The sequence below is a fragment of the Hemiscyllium ocellatum genome, chromosome 4 (genome assembly GCF_020745735.1).
Source record: "Hemiscyllium ocellatum isolate sHemOce1 chromosome 4, sHemOce1.pat.X.cur, whole genome shotgun sequence".
Taxonomy (NCBI): Eukaryota; Metazoa; Chordata; class Chondrichthyes; order Orectolobiformes; family Hemiscylliidae; genus Hemiscyllium; species Hemiscyllium ocellatum.
In genome coordinates, this window is record NC_083404.1 from 59451444 (window position 1) to 59473577 (window position 22134).

The 22134-nt window shown below is 37.4% G+C and overlaps 1 protein-coding gene across 2 annotated transcripts in view; it reads right to left on the minus strand.

Moving 5' to 3' along the window:
* Positions 1-22134, minus strand: part of LOC132813898 (protein disulfide-isomerase TMX3-like) — a 143231-nt gene that overhangs the window by 115262 nt on the left and 5835 nt on the right. For both annotated transcript variants that reach the window (XM_060823293.1, XM_060823287.1), the window contains exons 3-4: positions 10231-10270; positions 3821-3944 (exon numbers count right to left, since the gene is read on the minus strand). In XM_060823293.1, coding sequence (XP_060679276.1) covers positions 3821-3944; positions 10231-10270 — 164 coding nt within the window. The remainder of the gene's footprint in view (positions 1-3820; positions 3945-10230; positions 10271-22134) is intronic.

Here is a 22134-nt window from a genome sequence, read left to right on the forward strand (position 1 = left end):
AACCAGAGTTTCAAATTAGGGGAGAAAGTGAGGTCTGCAGATGCTGGAGATCAGAGCTGAAAAAGTGTTGCTGGAAGAGCGCAGCAGGTCAGGCAGCATCCAACAAACAGGAGATTCGACGTTTCGGGCATAAGCCCTTCTTCAGGAATGAGGAAAGTGTGTCCAGCAGGCTAAGATGACCTTTTATCTTAGCCTGCTGGACACACTTTCCTCATTCCTGAAGAAAGGCTTATGCCCGAAACATCGAATCTCCTGTTTGTTGGATGCTGCCTGACCTGCTGCGCTTTTCCACCAACACATTTTCAGCAGAGTTTCAAATTATGAAGGTACAGACTAAGGAACTTAAACAGCTTTGAAGTCATGCAACTAAATGCTGTAATAAAATTTCTAACAATTTACTTATCCAGTTATGAGATGTAAGTTCCAATTTCAGCTATCAAGAGATTGCAATCCTTGCCGACATAAAATGACATGAAAAATAATTTTCTACCTCAGATTGATACTGATGACTTGGAAATCAGAAGTAATGGTTTACAACAGTCTAAAGTAAATAACTGGACTGAAAAGTTCATATGATCAATCTTAGAAATTATTAACTAAATTCTGCAAAGTAACCAGCTGTTTTCATTTAAAAAAATCCATAATTCATTCAGGTAGAACTTGAGATCTTTGTTAATTGTTATGAATTCCATACCCCTTCAAATTCTAAAAATATAGATTGTTCACAAGTTTGCACTCAAATACGATCACAGACGACTCCAAGTATGCACACATTGAACATGTCAAGTCATACGATCTAGATGACGAACCTGAATTATAGTTTTCAAAATGTGCATTTTTCCTTGGACTAATTAAGTAGCTGTCATTCAATATATTGTTAAAGCATAAGCAATGCGATATACTCTATCCTCTTCTGTAGATTAAGACAATGGACCAAAATGTGTGAAATGATTTCACTCCAATCATTTCAGCAAAGCAAGTATGATTTACACATTTATGGACTCTTTTGGGCTATTTATTTGCTTGATCAGTAAAGAAGCAAAAGACAACATGAAAAAATTCAGTTTCCCAAACTTCTCTCAACACCTCTGTTAAAACCAGTCAAGAATTCCATAATATTAACACTAACAACCTTGACACTGCTGGCGTTCACATGAAAATGCAATGTACAAGAAATAGTACTCCTCATTAAAAGACAGCCCCATAGAGAGTTAGATGTTTTCAATTCATTCTACACAATATTAAAATAGTACAATTAGCAGGTGTCACAACAGCATTGTACAACATCCACAGTTGACACTTCTACAATTCAAACGAGTTAATTTGCATGCACACATTTAACTGGCAGTCTGTTTTTATTAACCCAATATTTGTCATGTTTCATTTTTGAAGTAGTGAACCAGCACAACACCAGCATCTGATAAGAGTTTAATCCACATATCTAATCTAAACACACAACACTTCAGAAATAAATTCATAACCATTTGAAGTTTAATTGCCTCACTTTATGGAGTTTTGCAGAATCTTAAATTAATTTTTCTCCACATTTTTTGTTACTTTTCTTCCCAAACAGAATCTCAAATTGGTACTCCCTCTATTCCCCGCATACTTCCTGATGGGCTTGATAAGTTGTCTATTGTCCTACAGTATTGAGCTCAACTGTTTTTTTTAAGATATGATTTTGAAATAGCTGTCAGTTTAGGGAATCAGCACTGATTCATAGAATCTCCACATTGTGGAAAGAGGCCATTCGGCCCATCGAGTCTACAGTAACCTCCCGAGGAACATTCCTCCCAGCACTTTATCCTAATCCCAAGATCTCACATTAACAATGACTAATCCCCCTAGCCTGCACATCTGTGGACACTATGGACCATTGAGCAAGGTCAATCCACTTAACCTGCATATCTTGTGGGAGGAAACTAGAACACCCTAAGGAAACCTACACAGACACGGAGAAAAAGTGCAAACTCTAAACAGTCTTCCAACGCTGGAACTGAACCTGAGTTCTTCGTGCTGGGAGGCAGCAGTGCTAACCACCATGCCACCCACAACATAATTATAGCAAAGAGCTGATAAGCTGCAATACCTAACGTCACTTAATTTAAATGGTAAGATTTTATGAGCACGAATTTCTTACTTTGTTGTGATATTTACATCAATTACTTCAAATTACTGGTTAATTCAAATTTAGTTTGAAAAATTTGCATTATCAACTGCCAATACAATCTAAGTTGTCAGAAATAAAATTAACTAAAATGGAAACAAAAGGAATTCTGTTGAAAATCAGAAACAAACAAACTGCTTCAAGGAACAGTAAAAAATGAGGTCTGCAGATGCTGGAGATCACAGCTGAAAGTGTGTTGCTGGTCAAAGCACAGCAGGCCAGGCAGCATCTCAGGAATAGAGAATTCTCTATTCCTGAGATGCTGCCTGGCCTGCTGTGCTTTGACCAGCAACACATTTTCAGCTGCTTCAAGGAACATCTGAATATCAATACTCCTGACTGGACTACAAAGGAATAAACCTCTGTCCTGTAAAAAGCAGCCAAAAAACTATATTTGTGCACGCTGCAAATAATAATTTTTTTCTCATCAAAACTAGAAATTTGACAAAAAGTTCTTCAGGTGACTTTTGAAGATAGTTTTAAATAGAAGAGTGGACAACAGACCTTTTGGTTAGTTAACCAACTAGGCCCATAAAAAGGTATTCCAAACCGCTAATATCAACTTTTGAGCTTTAGACGCCATTTTAAAAATTAAGGACATTGTACGTAAGTGGTTTCTAACTGAATAAGCTCAATTTTTGGTTGATTCTCTTATTGCATGCTTGTGACTGAGATGTAAAGCAGAGCATTCCTCCTTCCCCTCATCTAAGAGGGTGTAAAATAAACTCTACTTCTGGTTTTAAAATTTACCACAGCGCTGTTATGATCCTTGTAAAATTAAATCCGAGCCCACGAGAGAGTAGGAAAAATACTGCACTACTTTCAATTAAAATGAGAGAAAAATAAAATCACCATTTGTTTACAGACAGGTGCTGAGAACAGGGAGAGACATTTGTTTTAAAACTTGCAACTGGCCTGTGAGCTACTCAATTTGCAAACAATATTTTCCAGAAGAAATGATTAACATAGCAACAGCATTTTCAATATTTGGTGATGTTTTTAGTTAAAAGCAAAGGCTGTTATTTTCTCTAAGAATCACTCAGTTTCCTTGTGTCTTATGACAATCAAAGCAATGTCCAGAACTGCATTTTGCAGTATAATACATAATCAGTATTTTGTGGGGAGAGAAAAAAAAAAGAGAAAATTGGCAGTGTTAGGTTGATATGCACAGCATCACATTTGATGCATGCACATCGGGCAAAATATATCAGAAAGAATGATGAAGGCAAATGCTCTGGTGGTCTGTATAAGGGAACGTTAGCCTGAGGAATTACAAAATAAATGTTAATTTATAGATAAGATTTCTTTTAAAAATAGTAATTTGACTTCATTATGTTCTAAACTTTAGAAACTGGTGCTCAGCTCCAAAGCAACACATTAACTAATTGAAAGAGAGAATCAACCTTAAAAAAAACATTAAATTTCTGTAATCCCATGCAATAAAAAAAACAAATTATGTGCTTTTTAAATCACAATGCTTAATAAAGCACTGAATGAAAGTCATCCCATACAAAAAAACCCAGCATATTAGGATTTGACTTCAGTAAAGTAGTAGACCTGGTTGAAATGTAACGTTATTTAGATGAGACTGAATAGAGTCATTTTTCACACAGTTCTTTGTATCAATACAAGGCATATTATGGTGCACCTCACCTGCATAAATTGTTGCATCCATCTTCCCCACTTTTATAGGAGAACCTGATGTAAACATTTCAGCAGCTACCTCATCCCATATTGGTTCCAATTTCTTGCAGTGGCCACACCAAGGTGCATAAAACTAAAACAAACATAAATCATTAGCAGTGGATAATTTATTCATTTGAGAAGAATTAGGAAAATAAAACTCAAATAGAACAATTTTTATCATGTTAACTAATTAGATCAAACTGCTCTCCACCACCAAAAGCTTTACCTTCTTTACATCAGCCAATTTCAATAACTTGACTAAGATAAGAGTCTTCACAATGCAATTACATTCAATGTGCAAACAGGGGGGTTATCAGGAGAGGATGAAGGTACATGGGCTTTATCCCTAAAATCCCATGTTTGCCACTGCACAGCACCAAACCCTTATTCAATATTGTGCTTGGGCATTTCAGCATTCTCTAGCTTCTCCACCATATAATTAACGAGAGAGATGTCTGATGTTCGATAATTTCAAATAAATGAAAGTTTGGTTTGAACTATGAAGTTGAGAGTGTCAATTCCAAAGTCAAAACCAGTAAAACAGCGGGCTTGCTTAGAATAGCAAGAAATTCAACAATCTAAAACCTCACTGCAGACCAAACATCTTTCCCTCAAAAGCATGATCTTTTTTGAGCCAAATCTCATTCAAATGAGAAGGACTGGGGAAACAAACTTGAAGAATTTACTGTTGTTCGAGTATGATGAACATTCTGGTCTTTGTATTAGGAATAGAAAGGCACACTGGAGAAAGTGTGAAAAAAAAATTATGTATAAGACTGGAACTGAGAAATGAAACAAACTGGGGAGCCTTTCTTTCAGAAAAAGAGATCAAAGGGTGACATGACAGATGTCATTTAAGCTTACAAAAGGACTTGATAAGGCAGTTATAGATTTTCATTCACAGGACAGATCAGAACTAAGGCAATAAGTACAAGATGGTCACTAATAATTGGAAGAGAGTGTTCCTTTTTCAGTTTCTCTGTCCTATTACCATCTATAGCAAAACAAACTTTGAAACCTTGGACTCCATCACAATTCCATGTGAAGCAGTCAGATTACTGCACAGGAAAGTTGTGCCGCATGCATGTTTGACAGTTGTCAGATAGAAAATTTTAGTAACAAACTGGATTCGGTGTAGTGTAATGCACATACAAATAACTATCATTATTTGATCACTTTTTCAAATAACGTTTCCAATTTTACTAAACTGTTTCCTCTGATATGTGCTGTCTTCAAATGAATTGAAGTTTTTTCTGCATTGCAATAATTATAATATTTTCAATATGCATGAAAATTACAGATGTTGCCAAAGAATCTTTGCTGTAGAGTAGGTATGCACTGCAAGACAAGAGATTAATGGTGTTATGGAAGAAAAACCTGGTAAAGAAATTCAATGGTCCATGTCAACAAAGTTTGCGGAGATGCTCCTATTGTTTGTCAGGATCTCCTGAGCCTCTTCTCCAGGTACTTTTATTTGCTTGCAGGAACATGAAGTTCAGACTGACTGGTTCATAATTTAATAAGTCTGACTTATTGATTAGAAACAACAGGGCTTAGAGCAATTGGCAAATGAAAATAAATTTGCTTTCTTCGGGCTTTAGATTTTTTTTGAACTGATGAAAGGCAGGAACTTTTTTTGCCCCAGAAGTCTGAATATTTGTAAGATAATGTCATTCATATCCTCAAGCTACCTGACAGCCAATCACATAGTTGTTGGCAGGCAGAAGGCCTTTGTCAGCGACATCGCGTCACCACTCCACAGACCAATTAGCTGCTTGTTGCCAGCCAAACCTTCCTTCACAAATACCGCCCCAATTCCTACTCATCCACAATAATCTCTAATTCTTGAAGAAATTGTAAGTGCTGTTTACACTTTTGAGAGTGTCAATAATCAGCTTTTTGGAAGCACAGTAATCCCTTGGTTTGGTCCTCCAACAGACTTGGTTTATGAAACACAGACAACTTTTTCCTATTTCAGTCAACAAAGAAATAAAAACAAAAAGTATGCGCTCATCACAGGACTAAAAGCTGATAGAGCTGGAGGTTGCCAAATCTCTAGGTCCAGCTAAGCTTTGCCCAGGGTAGCTAATGAGATAGTAGCTGTGTTGCCACTAAATTTTCCAGAATTCGCCAGATTCACAAAATACTTTATTGGACTGGATATCAGAAAATACAACAGCTCTATTCACGAATGGGGAGCAGTGAGACAGCAAGAAAGAACAGGAAACTATAAACCAGTTGGCTTGATATCTGCCAAGGGTAAGGTGTTAGAATTGATCACTGAAGAGATTATGGCTGCATACTTAGCAAAACTCAAGGGACTCAGGAAAAATCAGCATTGTTTCAAAGGGAAACCAAGTTTAATAAATCTATAGGAGTACTGGAACTCTTTGTCATAATATCATTGTAGATAGACAGAAGCTTGTGGAACTAATTATTTTGATTTTCAGAAGGTGTTAGATAACATGCATCAAGGGTTTTACAGAAAATAAAAGCACATGGTGTACTGAGTATCCTATTAACATGGACTGGAAATTGGCTGGTTGGCAGAAAGCAGACTATGTATGAATGGATCTTTGAATGACAGGCAGGATGTGACAGCTGGTACTGCCCAGGGTTCGGTGCTGTGGCCTCAAATTTTTTTTTTTTTACAGTTTACATGAATGTCTTTGAACAGAGCAAAGGTATGGTAGCTAAATATACTAAATATTTTGGTGTCACCTGCAAAGTACAATGTGAAGGAGACATAAAAAGGTTGCAGAGGGAGATCCCTGGGTTGAGTATGTGGGCAAAAATCTAGCAGATGAAATACAATGTTGGAAAATGTGAAGTTGACCGGAAACATTAAAAGCAGAGTATTGTTTAAAAGGAGAATGACTTGAATTCTGAGGTACAGAGGGATTTGTATGTTTCAGTACATGGGACATGAAGTTAATTATGTAAGAATGGCATGTAATTACTAAGGCTAATAGGATGCTGAAAATGTGTTGCTGGAAACACGCAGCAGGTCAGGCAGCATCCAAGGAGCAGGAGAGTTGACGTTTCGGGCATGAGCCCTTCTTCAGGAATCTTTTATGACAAGGATTGAACATAAAAGGCAGGACATTATGCTACAGTTATAAAGGGCATTGATGACACTACATCTCAAATACTGTGGTAAGTTTTGGTCTCTTTATTTACAGGATAATGTAAATGCATTGGAAGCACAGAGTCACACAACACAAAGATTCTTTGGTCCAACTTGCCTGCACCAACCAGATATCTTAAACTGATCATGTCCCATTTGCTGGCATTTGGCCCATAACCTTCCTTATTTGTGTACCCATCTAGATGCATTTTAAAATGTTGTAATTGTACCTGTCTCTACCTGCTCAGGCAAACTTGTTCAGTCATCAGTTGAGAGGTGGGTGGTACCTGGTAACTAGCAGGAGGTTTCTTTCTTCATGTTTGATCTGATGCACTGAGGCCTTGTGAATGTTTGTCATTTGAGAGTTGGGAAAACACTACCGAGAGGCAGGGATTTGTTTGGAGCCATACAGGCTGTATTCACTCCATTAATGTTGATTTTTCAAGGGTTTTGCTTGAATACTCATGGAGCAAATATCAAGAATAATGTCCATATTTGTTTCACTATACTCCCTTTAATTATGGAGGACAGCATAAGTGCAAGTCTTTCAGCCCAACAATACTGCACCAAAATTTATTAGCTTCATATGAAGTGATACGCCGGATTCATACCTGAAATGAGTGGGATGTTTAGGAGAATAGATTGGATTTATTTCTACTGGAGATTAGAAGAAGAGGAGTGAGGGTTGACTTGAATGAAATGTACAAGATCCTGAATGGACAAGGTGAACGTGGAAAGAATGTTCCCTCTTGTGAGTAATTCCAGAACCAAGGCCACTGTTTTAAAATTAGGGCTTCACTTTTATTACAGAGAACATTTTTTTTTCTGAGGGCAGTAGGAATTTGGAATTTGCTGCTGCAAAGTGGTGGAGGTGGGATAACTAAATAATTTTAAGGCTGAAGTAAATAAATTCCTATTTGGAAAGAAAATCAAAAGATAGGGCAGCACGGTGGCACAGTGGTTAGCACTGCTGTCTCACAGCGCCAGAGACCTGGGTTCAATTCCTGACTCAGGCGACTGACTGTGTGGAGTTTGCACATTCTCCCCGTGTCTGCGTGGGTTTCCTCCGGGTGCTCTGGTTTCCTCCCACAGTCACAAAGATGTGCAGGTCAGGTGAATTGGTCATGCTAAATTACCCATAGTGTTAGGTAAAGGGGTAAACGTGGGGGAATGGGTGGGTTGCGCTTCGGCGGGTTGGAGTGGACTTGTTGGGCCGAAGGGCCTGTTTCCACACCGTAGGTAATCTAATCTAAATGTTGATAGTTAGTGGTAGAAGGGATGTAAAATTCAAAACACAAGTAATTTATCTATGTTTGTATTGAACAGCAAAGCAGCCTTGAGGCGCCAAATGCTCAACTTCTGCCCTTATTTCTTATGTTTGCATAGGATCTGTGATGATGTTGCTTACAGTCTAAAAGAAATCATTACCTGGAAAAATTAAATCCTTATCAATGACTCTTAGGAAGTTGGAACTATGAATTGTGACATATAAAAAAGTGACAAACTTTTGGGCATCTTTATTCAAAATAATTGTTGATTGGAATGGCATTAAAAGACTAATGTGGCTTAAAATAGTCAAGTGAACTTGTGCTGCGACTACAAGATCTGATGCATCTACACAATAAATCAAGAACAAAATTCATCACTTTTCATCTATACGTTTCTCCCAGGCATCACTTAGAAAAGCATACCAAGCATGTAAATTTGCAACCTGTCCACACATAAACAAATACAGTTGCTTCAGTTAGCATTCTAAACTGACAATATCCAATTGTTGAGGGGCAGCTGTCCTTCTTACAGCTATCCTAATTTGGATGGTTAAGCAATTTAGGATGAGTTTTAAATTTCATTTTCTTTCTCCTCAGGTTGTGCAAAATTGTTTCGAATGCCACTGTTTGTTTTATTCAGGCCATATTGTTCAATTTGTGAAGATACCAACTGAAGATTAAATCTGTGTAGGAAATGACTGAAAGCAAATCAAAATTTAATCTTAAATTGACTGGTGGGAAATAGCAATCCACTATACAATACAGGATTATTAAAATTTACACCAAGCCAGGTTTAAATGACATTGGTAAAATTCTAGTCATTTGTCTGTACAGTTGCTTTAGGTGGTGAATTGGTAATTGTTCAAGAGGAATTTTCTCTTCCGGCTCTGCCAAACAGTCTTATTAAAATTAATAGTATATGGCTTTACTCTCAAATGTAAATACACACTGAGCTATAGCTGTTGCATACCAAAACCAAATCCACAAGGAAAGAAAATGTTATTATCAACAACCATGAGGGTAAAACAAAGCTCCAAGAGGAGGAGCCAGTGCTGGAAACAAGGCATGAGCAGAAATCATTTCATTACCGGCAAAGGACATCACAATGAGACACGTGTTACAGACTTTGTTCTTCGAGATTCAGCTTGTTTGGCTGTTAACATGTGCCAAATGATTTCAAATGGCCTTACCCAAAGTCTAAGACTGCATCCTATTGTTGTTTACAGATGGAGGGATACCAAAACTAAACATCCAGCATAAATTGCTTTTTCACAAGTACACTAAATTGATTATTTTGAGAAACTCAAATTGAGTACAGGACTTTTAATTTGGGCAAGAATTTTTGAACGAGAAAGATTACTAGGCTATTAACAATTCACGTTGATTAACAATACAAATTGATTAAAAACTCCATACAAATCATGAAATTTGAAGAGTTAAAAATCAAGGATACTCTGACGTTATGGTTAAAAAAAACAATAGTCTATTTAGTAAAAGAAAATTGATTCAGGTATGAATAATAAAATTACCTACAAGATGTATGCATCCATGACCTGGATGTAGAGATACATTGATATGTAAACATTTCCAAAATGATCAGCGACAATTTCAGGGTCATGAATATATCCAGGTCATTCATAAGTTAGCAAAATAGGTTTGCTATGTATAACCTTTGGAGGAAACATTTCATATTTAGGTCACAGACCAGTCTAGACAATCTAACCCTTTCAATTCTACAATCACACATAGATGTATGACAAGCATTATAATATTATTGATAATGAAGTTCGTCCTGCATAAACACAAACATCTTGCTGAAAAACAAGCTACTCTTAATCCTCTAAAGATCACTGTTCAACTGCGATGTTAACTTTTGGCAAAAGTATGAGCAATGTTGGAAACATTTCCACTAAAATTATGTCAGCATTAAGTGGTTGCATTTTGTTTTTATTAAGTTCTACAAAAGAAAAGTGCATACTCACATCTACTAACCAAATTTCATCTTCTCTATTATCTTTAAACCTGCAATAAAAATCAGGCTGTCAACAAATATAATCACTTATCTTATAGAACCCACTGTATAAAATGTTGCAATTAATTCCTCCAAACTGAATACTTTGCAAGCTCTGTAACTGTAAAAATAAAATTAATTTTTGGTAGTAACACATGCAACTCATTCACTTGGAAACATGGCACAGGAGGATAAAAAAAAAATCAATATATAAAAATGTTACATGAAATGTTTGTGTCATGGGTACAATGGCCAAGCCAGCTCAGAAGAACAAACATCGGACTTTCCAGTGCAAAACCCGACACCTAGCCATAGGGACTCAATTACCAATTTTTGTTCATTCACAGGCTGTGGATATCACTGGCCAAGCCAGCATTTATTCCTTTTGCTTAATTGCCCAGATGGCAGTTAAACAGCAACCACGTTACTGTGGGTCTGGAATCATATGTAGGCCAGACCAGGAATGGATGGCAGATTTCCTTCCATAAAAAGGATATGAGTGAACAAGAGGGATTTTTCTAACAAATGACAATGAAATCAATAGACTCTTAATTCCAGATTTTCATTAAATTCAAATTCTACTATCTACTATGGCAGGATTTGAACCTGGCTCCCCAGAACATTACCGGGACCTCTGCATTAGTAAGCCCAGAGGTATTATCACTCGATCATTATTTTTTCTGGTAAAGTATCACACAGCAGGGTAGCATGAATAAATAAACTAATTAAAAATAAGTGTTTATTTCAGTAAATATGTCAATAATTTCCAGAATTAAAAAAAGTACTTTCAAATCTACAATATAACTACAATCTTCAACCATGAAATATTAGGTCAACCTTTCAGTTTTTTTATCATTCCTTGAGGATACAGCTCAAACTACAAGAATGCAATTTAAAAGAAAAACACAATACACATCAGCTTCTGACAGCATCAAGTCCAGTGAAATAGCTCAAGCAATAAAAATGAAGAGTTATTTTTTAGAACAAAGTAGGATGAAGCCGCTTCAAGACAAAGTTTGTGCTTTTTCCTCCCTCATCACCAAACATATATTCTTGCATCTTCAGATTCCACTCCAGAGATTTGAGTACAAAAGCTGGCACAATATGTTAATATAATTCCAAGGGAACGCTGCACTGTCAGAGTTGTAGTTATACAAATGAGATATTGAAACAAGGCCTGGTTTGCCTCCTTTGGTGGATGGAACTGAACAAACTATTTTGAAGAGGACAGGTGTTGCATCCTGGTCAATATTTATAAATTCTACAACATGTTTTCTTCTGTATAACGACCAGCTTGAGCATTTGTTTTCAGCTTACAATGCTTCAGAAGCAAAGGTAACCTCTCTTCAATGGGAGTTAAACACTGAGAAATTCACGAAAGCACCACCTCCCAAACACAATAGCTGTGGGTGCACCGACACCAAATACACCAGTGATTCAAGAAGGCAGCTCACTTCCATTTTATCTAGAGATGGGAATAAATGCAGATCCAGTCAAAACCAATATTCTAGAATGAATAAAACAAACCTGACAAACCTCACCCTTCCTTGTGGCTAGATTATAATTTCCATTAAATAAAACTGGAATTTCAAGTGTTAAACTTCTGTTGCAGAGCTTTCCCACTGACTTTGCAGATTATCACAGGCACATTCTGTTAATGATGTGGAATAATCATTGATGCATCGTGCACAAACCATGCATGGCATAGTGTGCCTTCTCAAGCTCCAATATAGTGACCCTAATTCCTGCACGAGTGACAAAAGATTTGCTGCTTCAGATAGCTTTGGCGCTTGCAATTCAATGCTATTGCTTCTTTGCTGTTTGCACTCCAGAGACCAAATCGAACTGAAATGGAATCATTACCACTTGCACCATGCCACGATGCTTCATCTTCAGCCCACAACATTAAATTCAGGATTTTCCCTAAATAGTGAGTTGGAAGCACAGACCCAAGTCTTTGCAGTGCAGCATGCAATAGCTTTCCAGAGAGTGATGCTCAAACAAGATGAGTGAAAAAGTTTGCAAAGTATCACGTCCAGTCAGAATCTATTTCAGGATTTATGAGGTTTCTGTTTGGGGTAAGTCAATATTAATTAAAATTTCTAATTGTGCTCAACTAGCAGATCTAATGTAACGTGATCTAAAGCACGTAGCTGTCTATTGTTATAAACCTTGCAACCCAATCAGAACTGTTATATTTAATCCACTAGCAATTTGAGCACAAAAAAAAATTGCTGAAGAGGTCCTCCACTTTTGACCTTCAACACAAATCACCCCCCGCCATTTTTTCAGCTGCAGAGCCTTTGATATCCAGATTCCTCCCGTCATTTGGAATAAACTCACTCAGTCTTCTGCATGGTTGAATTCAAAGTTTTGGAAATGAGATATTAAACAAAGTCTCCATCTACCCTCTCACATAAATGCAATGATTTAAACCTCAACCGTCACTTCAGAAATTATTTAGTGAATTATTCAAGAGGCTTGTGTTCATTGGCTGCTGTTTTTCCTACATTGCATCAATTTAGAAGCACGTTACATATTAACTTCTCTCAAAATTCACAGAACCTCAAGTTGAGTAATTAATAGCGCATGTTCCATTACAATAATGTAATAATCACATAACTAAATATTTAGTTATTATTTTTAGATAAAACAACAAACTGCTCCTGGAACACTACCAAAACTGAATAAAGCTGTGCCAAAGATGACAAGTAGAGCTACAAAGAAGTTTCGTTGTGTGGTTACAATAGGACAGGCACTAATTAAAAAGCAGAATCTCAAAGGCAATAATATCTTGATTACTACCTGAACCACATGTAAAATGACAAAGTACATAAGATTAGTGAAAGCAGAATCAAAGACTAGAGTGGGCGAAGTCAGTTGCAGTTCATTGAATATTGACAATATTGGGGAAAGTGCAATCTGTACAGTTGGAATGATCTATGCTGAAGCATGCCCAACATGGTGTTCTAGTGAGCCTTGTACCTAGGAAAGAGGGGTTTGAATGGGGAAGGGTAGTACTGGTGGTGGTGATGTGAGGGGTCAAACTTGGATAGATGCAATAAAATCAAGGGGTAGGATCAGGATAGGATAGCAAAATAGCCATATATGAACAGAGGAGAAAATCTAAGAATATATCATAGGTCAAGGCTAGATCTCAAAGATAACATGGACAAAATTAATGCATGTGGCATTCATAATATAAATGAATCGACAACACATACTGAAATAGATGGCTTGATAGCCTTTAGGAAGGCATGGTAGTAGGATGATAAGGAGTAGGTCCTGAACGTTGAAGTTATAAGATTCTCAAGAAGAATAGAAAGCTAGGTAAAATGCAGAGGGGTGGCACTGTTAATAAAGGTGCCATTGATGCATTAAGATGGGATTGGTTTAGCAGATCAGGCTGTACAGTCAGTTTAAGTGCAGAGGAGGCAGAACAGGAGGGAAAAAGATTCCTATAGGGAGTAATCTACAGGATCGCTAACAGCGACACATCACAAAACAATGTATATAAGAAATATTGGGTGCTGATGATAAAGACAGCACGATAATCAGGCGATTTCAATGTATATATAAACTGGGAAAAATCAGATTGGCAGTTGCCAATTGGATGAGGAGTTCATAGGTAGTTTATTCAGGTAGTGTTTTTTTTAAAAAGAGTAGCATATTCCGGAACCAACCAGAGAGTAAGTTATGTGAGGCTCGGAATTGTGTAACAAGATTAATTAGTGACCTCAGAGTAAAGACACATCAAGGTAGAAGCAACCACATCCAATTTAAAATTTACCAGTCCTAGACCTAATCCAATTTAGACCAAGGACTAGTATTGTAAACTTACATAAGAACAACTTAATGGACAAAGTTGAGCTGGCTGAAGTGAACTGGATATTAAGGTGGGAGAGAGAACAATACAGAAGCAGTGCCAGATATTTAAGATGTTTGAATACTCAGAATAAGTATAGTCCTATCGTAGATAAAAAATTTCAAGAGTACCCATCATCTGTGGTTATCTCAAATTAGGAAAAAATTATCTAACTTACTTGAAAAGCATACAGTTCTGTAAATATAATGATTAGTCAGAATTTAAAGAATGGCAGAGAAAGACTGAAAGATTTGTCAGGAAAAAGGAAATACAGCATGAAGAGAAGATAGTTAGAAACAATAATGGATTTCAGGAGTTTCTGAAAGTATCTAAGAAAGGTATAAAGAAGAGTAAATGAGCATTTGATCCTGAGGAGAGAGAATGTGGAATTACAGTAGATAAAATGTACAAATATTTTTGCTTTACTGCAAATGATGCAAAGGAAAATAAAAACATTAAACTAATAAATCAGTAGATGGAAGAAACTGAGGAACATAGTGAAATTATAAATCACCAAGGAAGCAATGCTAAGCAAACTGATGGAGTTGCAGGCCGGCTTCAGTGGATTCTGGAAATGTTGCATCAGACTGTAATGTAACAAGTATAACCTTTCTACTCAAGAAGGGAGGATAGGGAAAACTTTTGTTAGTTAGCTTGCCATCTGTCAAGGGAAAAATGTTAGAATCCATCATTACTGAGGCTACTGCTCGGCACATGGAAAAGCTGTAGTATATGGGAAGACTCAACATGGTTTTGTGAAAGGGAAATCATGCTTAACTAATTTACTAGAGTATCTACACAATAGGAGACAGTGAGGTCCGCAGATCCTGGAGATCAGAGTTGAGAGAGTGTGTTGCCGGAAAAGCACAGCCGATCAGGCAGCATCCGAGGAGCAGGAAAATCGACGTTTCAGGCCAGAGACCTTTATCAGGAATGAGACTGGGAGCCTCGAAGATGGACAGATAAATGGGAGGGGGTAGGGACAAGGGACACTCCACTGACATACTGCACTCAGAATTCCAGAAAGCATTTGACAAGGCACCACATAATACATTATTGCAAAACTCAGAAGCATATGGCCTGATTGGTAGGATGTGATGAGTATAGTTCTGCAGGTCTGTGTTTTAATAATGTACATCAATGACTTAGATAAAGGAAGCAAGGCATGTTATTTGTGCCATCGTCAGAAAGTATGATGTGAAGGAGGACACCAGGAGTTTGTCGACTGATACAAATAGGTTGAGTGAATTAGCAAAACTCTGGCAGATGGGGTACAAATGAGAGAAAATGAGAAATTGTTCACTTTGGTAGAAGAGTTAAAGAAATCGAATTACCGAAATGGAATATGTCTGCAGAATTCTATGGTGCAAAGGTATCCAAGTGTTCTTGTGCATGAGTCAAAGTGATTACACAGGTATATTAAGTAATTAAAAGAGAGTGTCAATGGAGTGCTCTCCTTTATTGAGATTGTATACTTTTATTACAAAGCATTGATGATACCACAACATCAGTACTGTTTGTCATTTTTGTCTCCTTTTCGAAGAAAGAAATGTAAATGCATGAGAGGCAGTTTGGAGGAGATTTATTCGATAGATACTTGGAAGGAATGTTGTCTTATATGAGGAAAAATTAGACAGATTGGGTATGCTTTCACTGTAGGGAGGGATATACTTCAAATCAAGTTACCAGCTCCTGAACAGTCTTGGATGTGGAAGTAACATTTCCTCTTGTGGGAGAATACAGAAATATGGGCACTCCTTTCCCACTCCTCACTTAGTCACAGATGTACAGCGCAGAAACAGACCATTCAGTCCAACTCATCCATGCCAGCCAGATATCCTAACCTAATTTCGTCCCATTTGTCAACACTTGGCCCATATCCCTCTAAACCCTTCCTACTCATATACTCACCCAGGTGAGAGGGGTATCAAAGCAGCATGGCACACAGTTAACAAGGTAAATCTCAGACAATTACACAAGAAAACTCACGAAGTCATGCAGAAAGAAATCTTCCATGAAACTTGATGAATATAACTCCTGGCTGACTGCTGGTAAGATTGAGCCCTGTGACATTCCTCCCACTTTAAAGTATATCTTAAAACTTTTCTTTTTGGTCAATATAGCATATCTCATGTGATATTGTTTGTAATTGGTCCTGTTTGGTGTTCGCTTTGTTAACATATATTTCAAAACATAAGCTGTTGTTCTTGGCTGTCAATCTGCCTCAATTAGCCATAGTGTGATTATTTAAACTGTGGAATCATTCCTTAAAAGACAGTGAAATATTTCAATTTATTTTCTTGTTTTTCCTGTCTATTTCGCTTTCTAGATCTAATGTCTAATTTACCCATGCTAATTTAAACTCCTCAGTCATTCACTTGTTTATTTAGAGTCATAGAGATGTACAGCATAGAAACAGGCCCGTCCATGCCGACCAGATATCCCAATCTAGTCCCACCTGCCAGCACCCAACCCATTTCCCTCCAAACCCTTCCTATTCATATACCCATCCAAATGCCTCTGACCCTCAGGATTCCCTCCAACTTGTCCACCACCAACGTCAGGCTCACGGGTCTATAGTTCCCTGGCTTGTCCTTACCATCCTTCTTAAACAGTGGCACCACGTTAGCCAACCTCCAGTCTTCCGGCACCTCACCTGGGATTATCGATGATACAAATATCTCAGCAAAAGGTCAAACAATCACTTCTCTAGCTTCCCACAGAGTTCTAGGGTACACCTGATCAGGTCCTGGGGATTTGTCCACCTTTACCCATTTCAAGACATCCAGCACTTTCTCCTCTGTAATATGGACATTTTGTAAGATGTCACCATCTATTTCCCTACAGTCTATATCTTCCATATCCTCTTCCACAGTAAATACTGATGCAAAATACTCATTTAGTATCTACCCCACATTCTGCGGCTCCACATAAAGGCCGCCTTCCTGATTTTTAAGGGGCCCTATTCTCTCCCTGGTTACCCTTTTGTCCTCAATGTATTTGTAAAAACTCTTTGGATTCTCCTTAATTCTATTTGCCAAAGCTATCTCATGTCCCGTTTTTGCCCTCCTGATTTCCCTCTTAAGTATACTCCTACTTCCTTTATACACTTAAGGATTCACTCGATCTATCCTGTCTATATCTTACATATGCTTCAATCTTTCAAAGTCTTTAGTTAGAGGTGGATGTCCTTGAACATCTCTGAGCAAGGCTATTTGCAGTTCCCTTCTTGGTGTTTATAGAAAGCGATTACTTTATGACATTGGAGACAAACCATACAGTTGAACAGAATACAAATTGGATTTTCATATGGCTATCTGTATCAAATATTTCGCAATTCATTTCTGATGCAATAAAAATTGACAGACTGAGACAAAAGTTTGATGAACTTGTTTTCTGCTGTGGTCCATGACAATCAGAAGGAAGCAAGAAAAATAACAAACCTATGTCTCAGTTAAGAGCTTGTACTTTGCTAGATTTTCTTTCCATCTATATCCTGATCAAGCGTAATATTTTAAGATCAGTTATCTTAGCAATGAACCAATAATGATCCTACTATGCTGTTGGTCCTCCTCAGCAACATATTGTGCTGAGCCACTCGAGACTTCACACTTCAATATCTGTAAGTGATATCTATTTTAATAACAAAGCTTGAACTGCTTGCTTTGATGGAACTTTCAGTGTTTATATATAACCAAATTTAGCAGTTAAAAATATTTATACTGTGAACACATTAAAACAAAATCTAAATCTATTATTGAACACATATTTAAATATTAGTTTGCTTCAATTTTCACATGACAGGAGATGTTGGGGGTGTTGGTGGGGAAGAACCATTCACATTAGGTCATACCCATTCCTACATAGGCCGGCTACGTACAAATATTGCATTGCTATCTGATTTGAAGAATTATTGCTGTGTTTACCCAAGAGCGATCAGTGCTGCCAGTTTAATGCACAGCTGTCAGAAATGAAGTGCAAGCCACCCTGGACTACCTGCATTCTATTCCACTTCCCTCCTTATATCAAATCTTTCCTTTCTAATTTTCTATTTCAGAAATCCAAGAACTGCTAATCTCTAAAGAAGCTATGCCACATAACTTGACACTCAGCCACTAGCTCAGACATTGTAATAGGCCTCACATCCCACCATTGCCGATACACATACAACAATGAACTCGTCTTCTTTCCCCCTCCACATTCTAACCAGTGCAAGTCTCCTCCCACACAGTTATAAAGCCATCCTTCCCCCATACTCCAGCCCATATAATTATTTTGCTCTCTTTGACTCCAGACACATTGCAATCAGCCCTTTTCTCCAATTTTTTCTCATTTGCCAGTGTCTATGAAGCAGAATCACCAACTTGTGGTAAAGTCCCTGTACAACAGTCACACAAAAGCATAAACAAATTTTCAAGTTGTTACTCAACTTCCTGGATCAGCCACAAGACCTGCCTGTTTTTACCTACAGTCAGTACTGAGTTACACTCGTTCTATTATTCTATACCAAATGATTAAAGTCCACTCAATACCACTGTCAAAAATGTGCTTTCGAGCTTAAAGAATACTTTGTGCTCACATCAGCCAACCTATCACTGAACTGATAGATTCAATTCAGTGGGCCTAGAGCTGTCCCATCAGTGCCTCCAGGTTAGGTAATCTCTGTACAGTCACTATTGCTGTTTTGAAGGAAGCAATCGCTATGACCCACAGTATGGGAACTGCTGCCTTTGCTGGTAATACATGGAGAAATGGACCATGCCTTCAGCATTGCAACCAATTATTGTCATGTTCAACTACAATATATACATAATACCTTAAACACCTGTATCTAGGCTAGAAGGCCTGATTTCAAGCCCCAATTGGCCCAGGTACGTATTATAACATGTCTGAACAGGTGGATTAAAAGTTTCTAGAAAATCCCAAGTCAACAACGTACCTGTTTAGCTGATTTATACATTGTAAATCACTTTTGTACTGTTGGTTATTTAGAATGGATTCTGGATATCTTGGAATTGGGAAACGGAAGTGGGCATTTACATGACTGCTGTCTTATCAAGGGCTAGAATTATAGATCTAGTCTGAGAGTCTGCAGCCAAAATAATAAAACAAAACTGGTTTTAGTTTTTAAATGCAAAAATATAGATTATTCCAAAGACCATTTGCAGATCATGAGAAAGTTAATGGGAACCTAAGCACTGTTAGATACAGTCTTGTTTCGAACAGCCTCACAAAAGCACAGAAAGGTAGAATTACCGTTTAGTGAACAAGAGTTCTATCTACTGGGCCTACCCGACCAGCACTACCCATTCTAATTACAGTATACTTAAGTTGTCTCCTTGTATCTTTCATTTTCCCCAAAATGTCGATTTAAGCTCCCTCTTAAGTAGTGCAATTGATGCTGAATCAACAATAATTCATTTTAGTACTCAAGGATAAATTGCAACTCTTCTAAACAAGCCCCTGTAATAATCCTAAAAAAAATTACTGTTACCCATTCACCAAAAAGTTTAGGAAATGTTTTATTTGTACTCTTTAATCTTTTCAAACACTTGTTTACGATGCTTCTGCAAACTATGAAAACAGCCTTTTTTTAAAAAAATAAGCTTACAATCATATCCTTTCATCCCCATCATTGTGCTTGTAAATTCCCAATGCATTTTCCCGCCAATATCCTCTGACATCAATTTTTCAACTAAATGATGTCATTCATACTGCTATAGAGTGGCACAGTGATCATATCAAGGCTTAAGACTATTACCAGGAGGACATTCATTCAAATCCCATCACAGCAGACAGTTGAATTTAAATCAATTGCAGTAATCGTTGTAAAAATGCAAGTAGTCATGAATGTCCTTTATGGAGGACCATCGGTTGTTCTTGCCTTATCTGGCTTATATTTGACTCGAGATCCATTACATGCTCCGATTCTAAACTATCCCTTGACTTAGCAAGACATTCACTTCAAGGATAATTATGGAAGAGCAACAAACATTGGTCTTACTGGCATTGCCCAAATCCCATGAAAGAATAAAGTTGAAATAAAAACTTGCTGCTTACTTTGCAATTGTTGTCTTTTCAGATAAAAGAGAATGTTATGGAGAAAGCAAAAAGCATTTTTAGTTAAAATTCTCACTTCAAAGTTTATTTAGGTTTTTTCTATGCTTAGCCCTCTCCCCCTTTAAAAAAAATATTTTTACTTGCTGATTATCAGTGAGACTATGCAATAGCAGAGGTTGAATTCTGTTACCATAAGAGTCCAGAGACGTTAAAGTCACCTTGGCAGAAAATGGGATGTTGTTCCTCCAATTTGCTTTGAACTTTGTTGAAGCACTGCAGCAAATCAACGATGGAAATATTAAGCATGGGAGCAAAGTAGTTTACTGATGGCCACCAATACTAAGACTTGAACTTAAATTCCACCAGCTTCCATAATGGTCTTTGTAACCATGATCCCAGTGCAGGGCCTGGGCTTCTGAACTATGAGGGCACTACAAATACAAATAAAGCACACAACCAACAAAAATGTCAGCTCTTGTTTACAATAATCCCAAATCACTAAACTTACACATAGCAAAAACTGCGCACAGGCTTTGTGACAATGACTAAAAACCAAACACCGGTAAATGGACAGGGTCGGAGATACAAAATCTAAATTTCATTAGGAGGGATGAGAGGACAATGATACATCCAATTTCTCCCCATGGTGCCCACCTATCTTGAAAAGCTTCAAGTTTATCAATGAATACCATGCACTCCCTTTCCAAGGGCATCCAGTGAGGACATAATTGCAAAAGAGAGACAGGTAGTCAAGAACTATCCTGCTCTTTTTTATAAATGCATATTATTTAACTGCAGTAATCCATTAACTGGACAATACACCCAATCAATACTAAGTATGAACACTATCCACCAGTTAAGAAAACAAAAATCAAGCAAGGGCTGGAAAGGAGAAACAAATGAGTGGACTAAATTAAAATGCTGTTGATAACGAAAATAAAGCACCCAAGCTGCTAATTATAGCAGTTTTAAAAACAATTATAATCCCACCACCTAAACACAAACCCAGCTCTTTTTTTATAGAAACAAAAATGCTATGTCAACTCTGGAGTAGGTGGAACTTGAACCCAGGCCTTCTGGCACAGAGGCAGTGACGTTACCACAGTGACTGAAGAAGTAGCTTTTGTTTTGACACCCACCATGAAATCACTGGTTTGAGAAGTTAAACTATTAACAAATTATAAGCACATGTATCAGCATGCTCTTCCTGAGCTTTTAAATCCTGGCCTTTTGATTTCAAATTGTACTTCAAATGTCAATGAGTTGTACAACGTACTTCATCAACAAGTTCTCCCACATTCACAGAATTTGAAAATTCATAACTCACTTCCACTACCCGTGATGAATGAGCATTTATCATCTGATTCCCATCATGTTATTTACGTTCTTCTGTCACATCCAATAATTTTTCCTGCCCTTTCCATTCCTGTGCCCTTCTTTCTTTTAGTAAACTCTTCCCCTGATGGTCTGTTGTAATGTATCAATGCACTAATTTTTACTGACCCCTCAGTTTTAATGAATGCTTTTCTACTGGCATAATGTATTTAGATGGTGGCAAACAATTAAAAAAATGGTTATTGCATGATTTAGTTTGCAAAAGCTGTTGATAAATGGGCTTTTTCACAGCAGTATGCCTGACACATTCTGAAATTTGGAATTCACAAACTCACCTTTATTAGTGACCCAAGGCCATGCCATGACAATTGTCTTTATAGCTTAATCACCAATGTGTTAAATCTGGTCTACATATCTACAAGAATGTCACTAGCATTTAATCTTTGTCCTAATTCTTCAGATCTATGGCTATACAGAATCTTATTGCGAGCTAGACACCTATCTGCAGAAGACAGTGAAACCTTTGGATGACACTTTGGTCATTACAAAACATAACAAATTACAGGAAACATTCAACACAATCAACAATATCCTGACAGGCATAAAATGCACAAA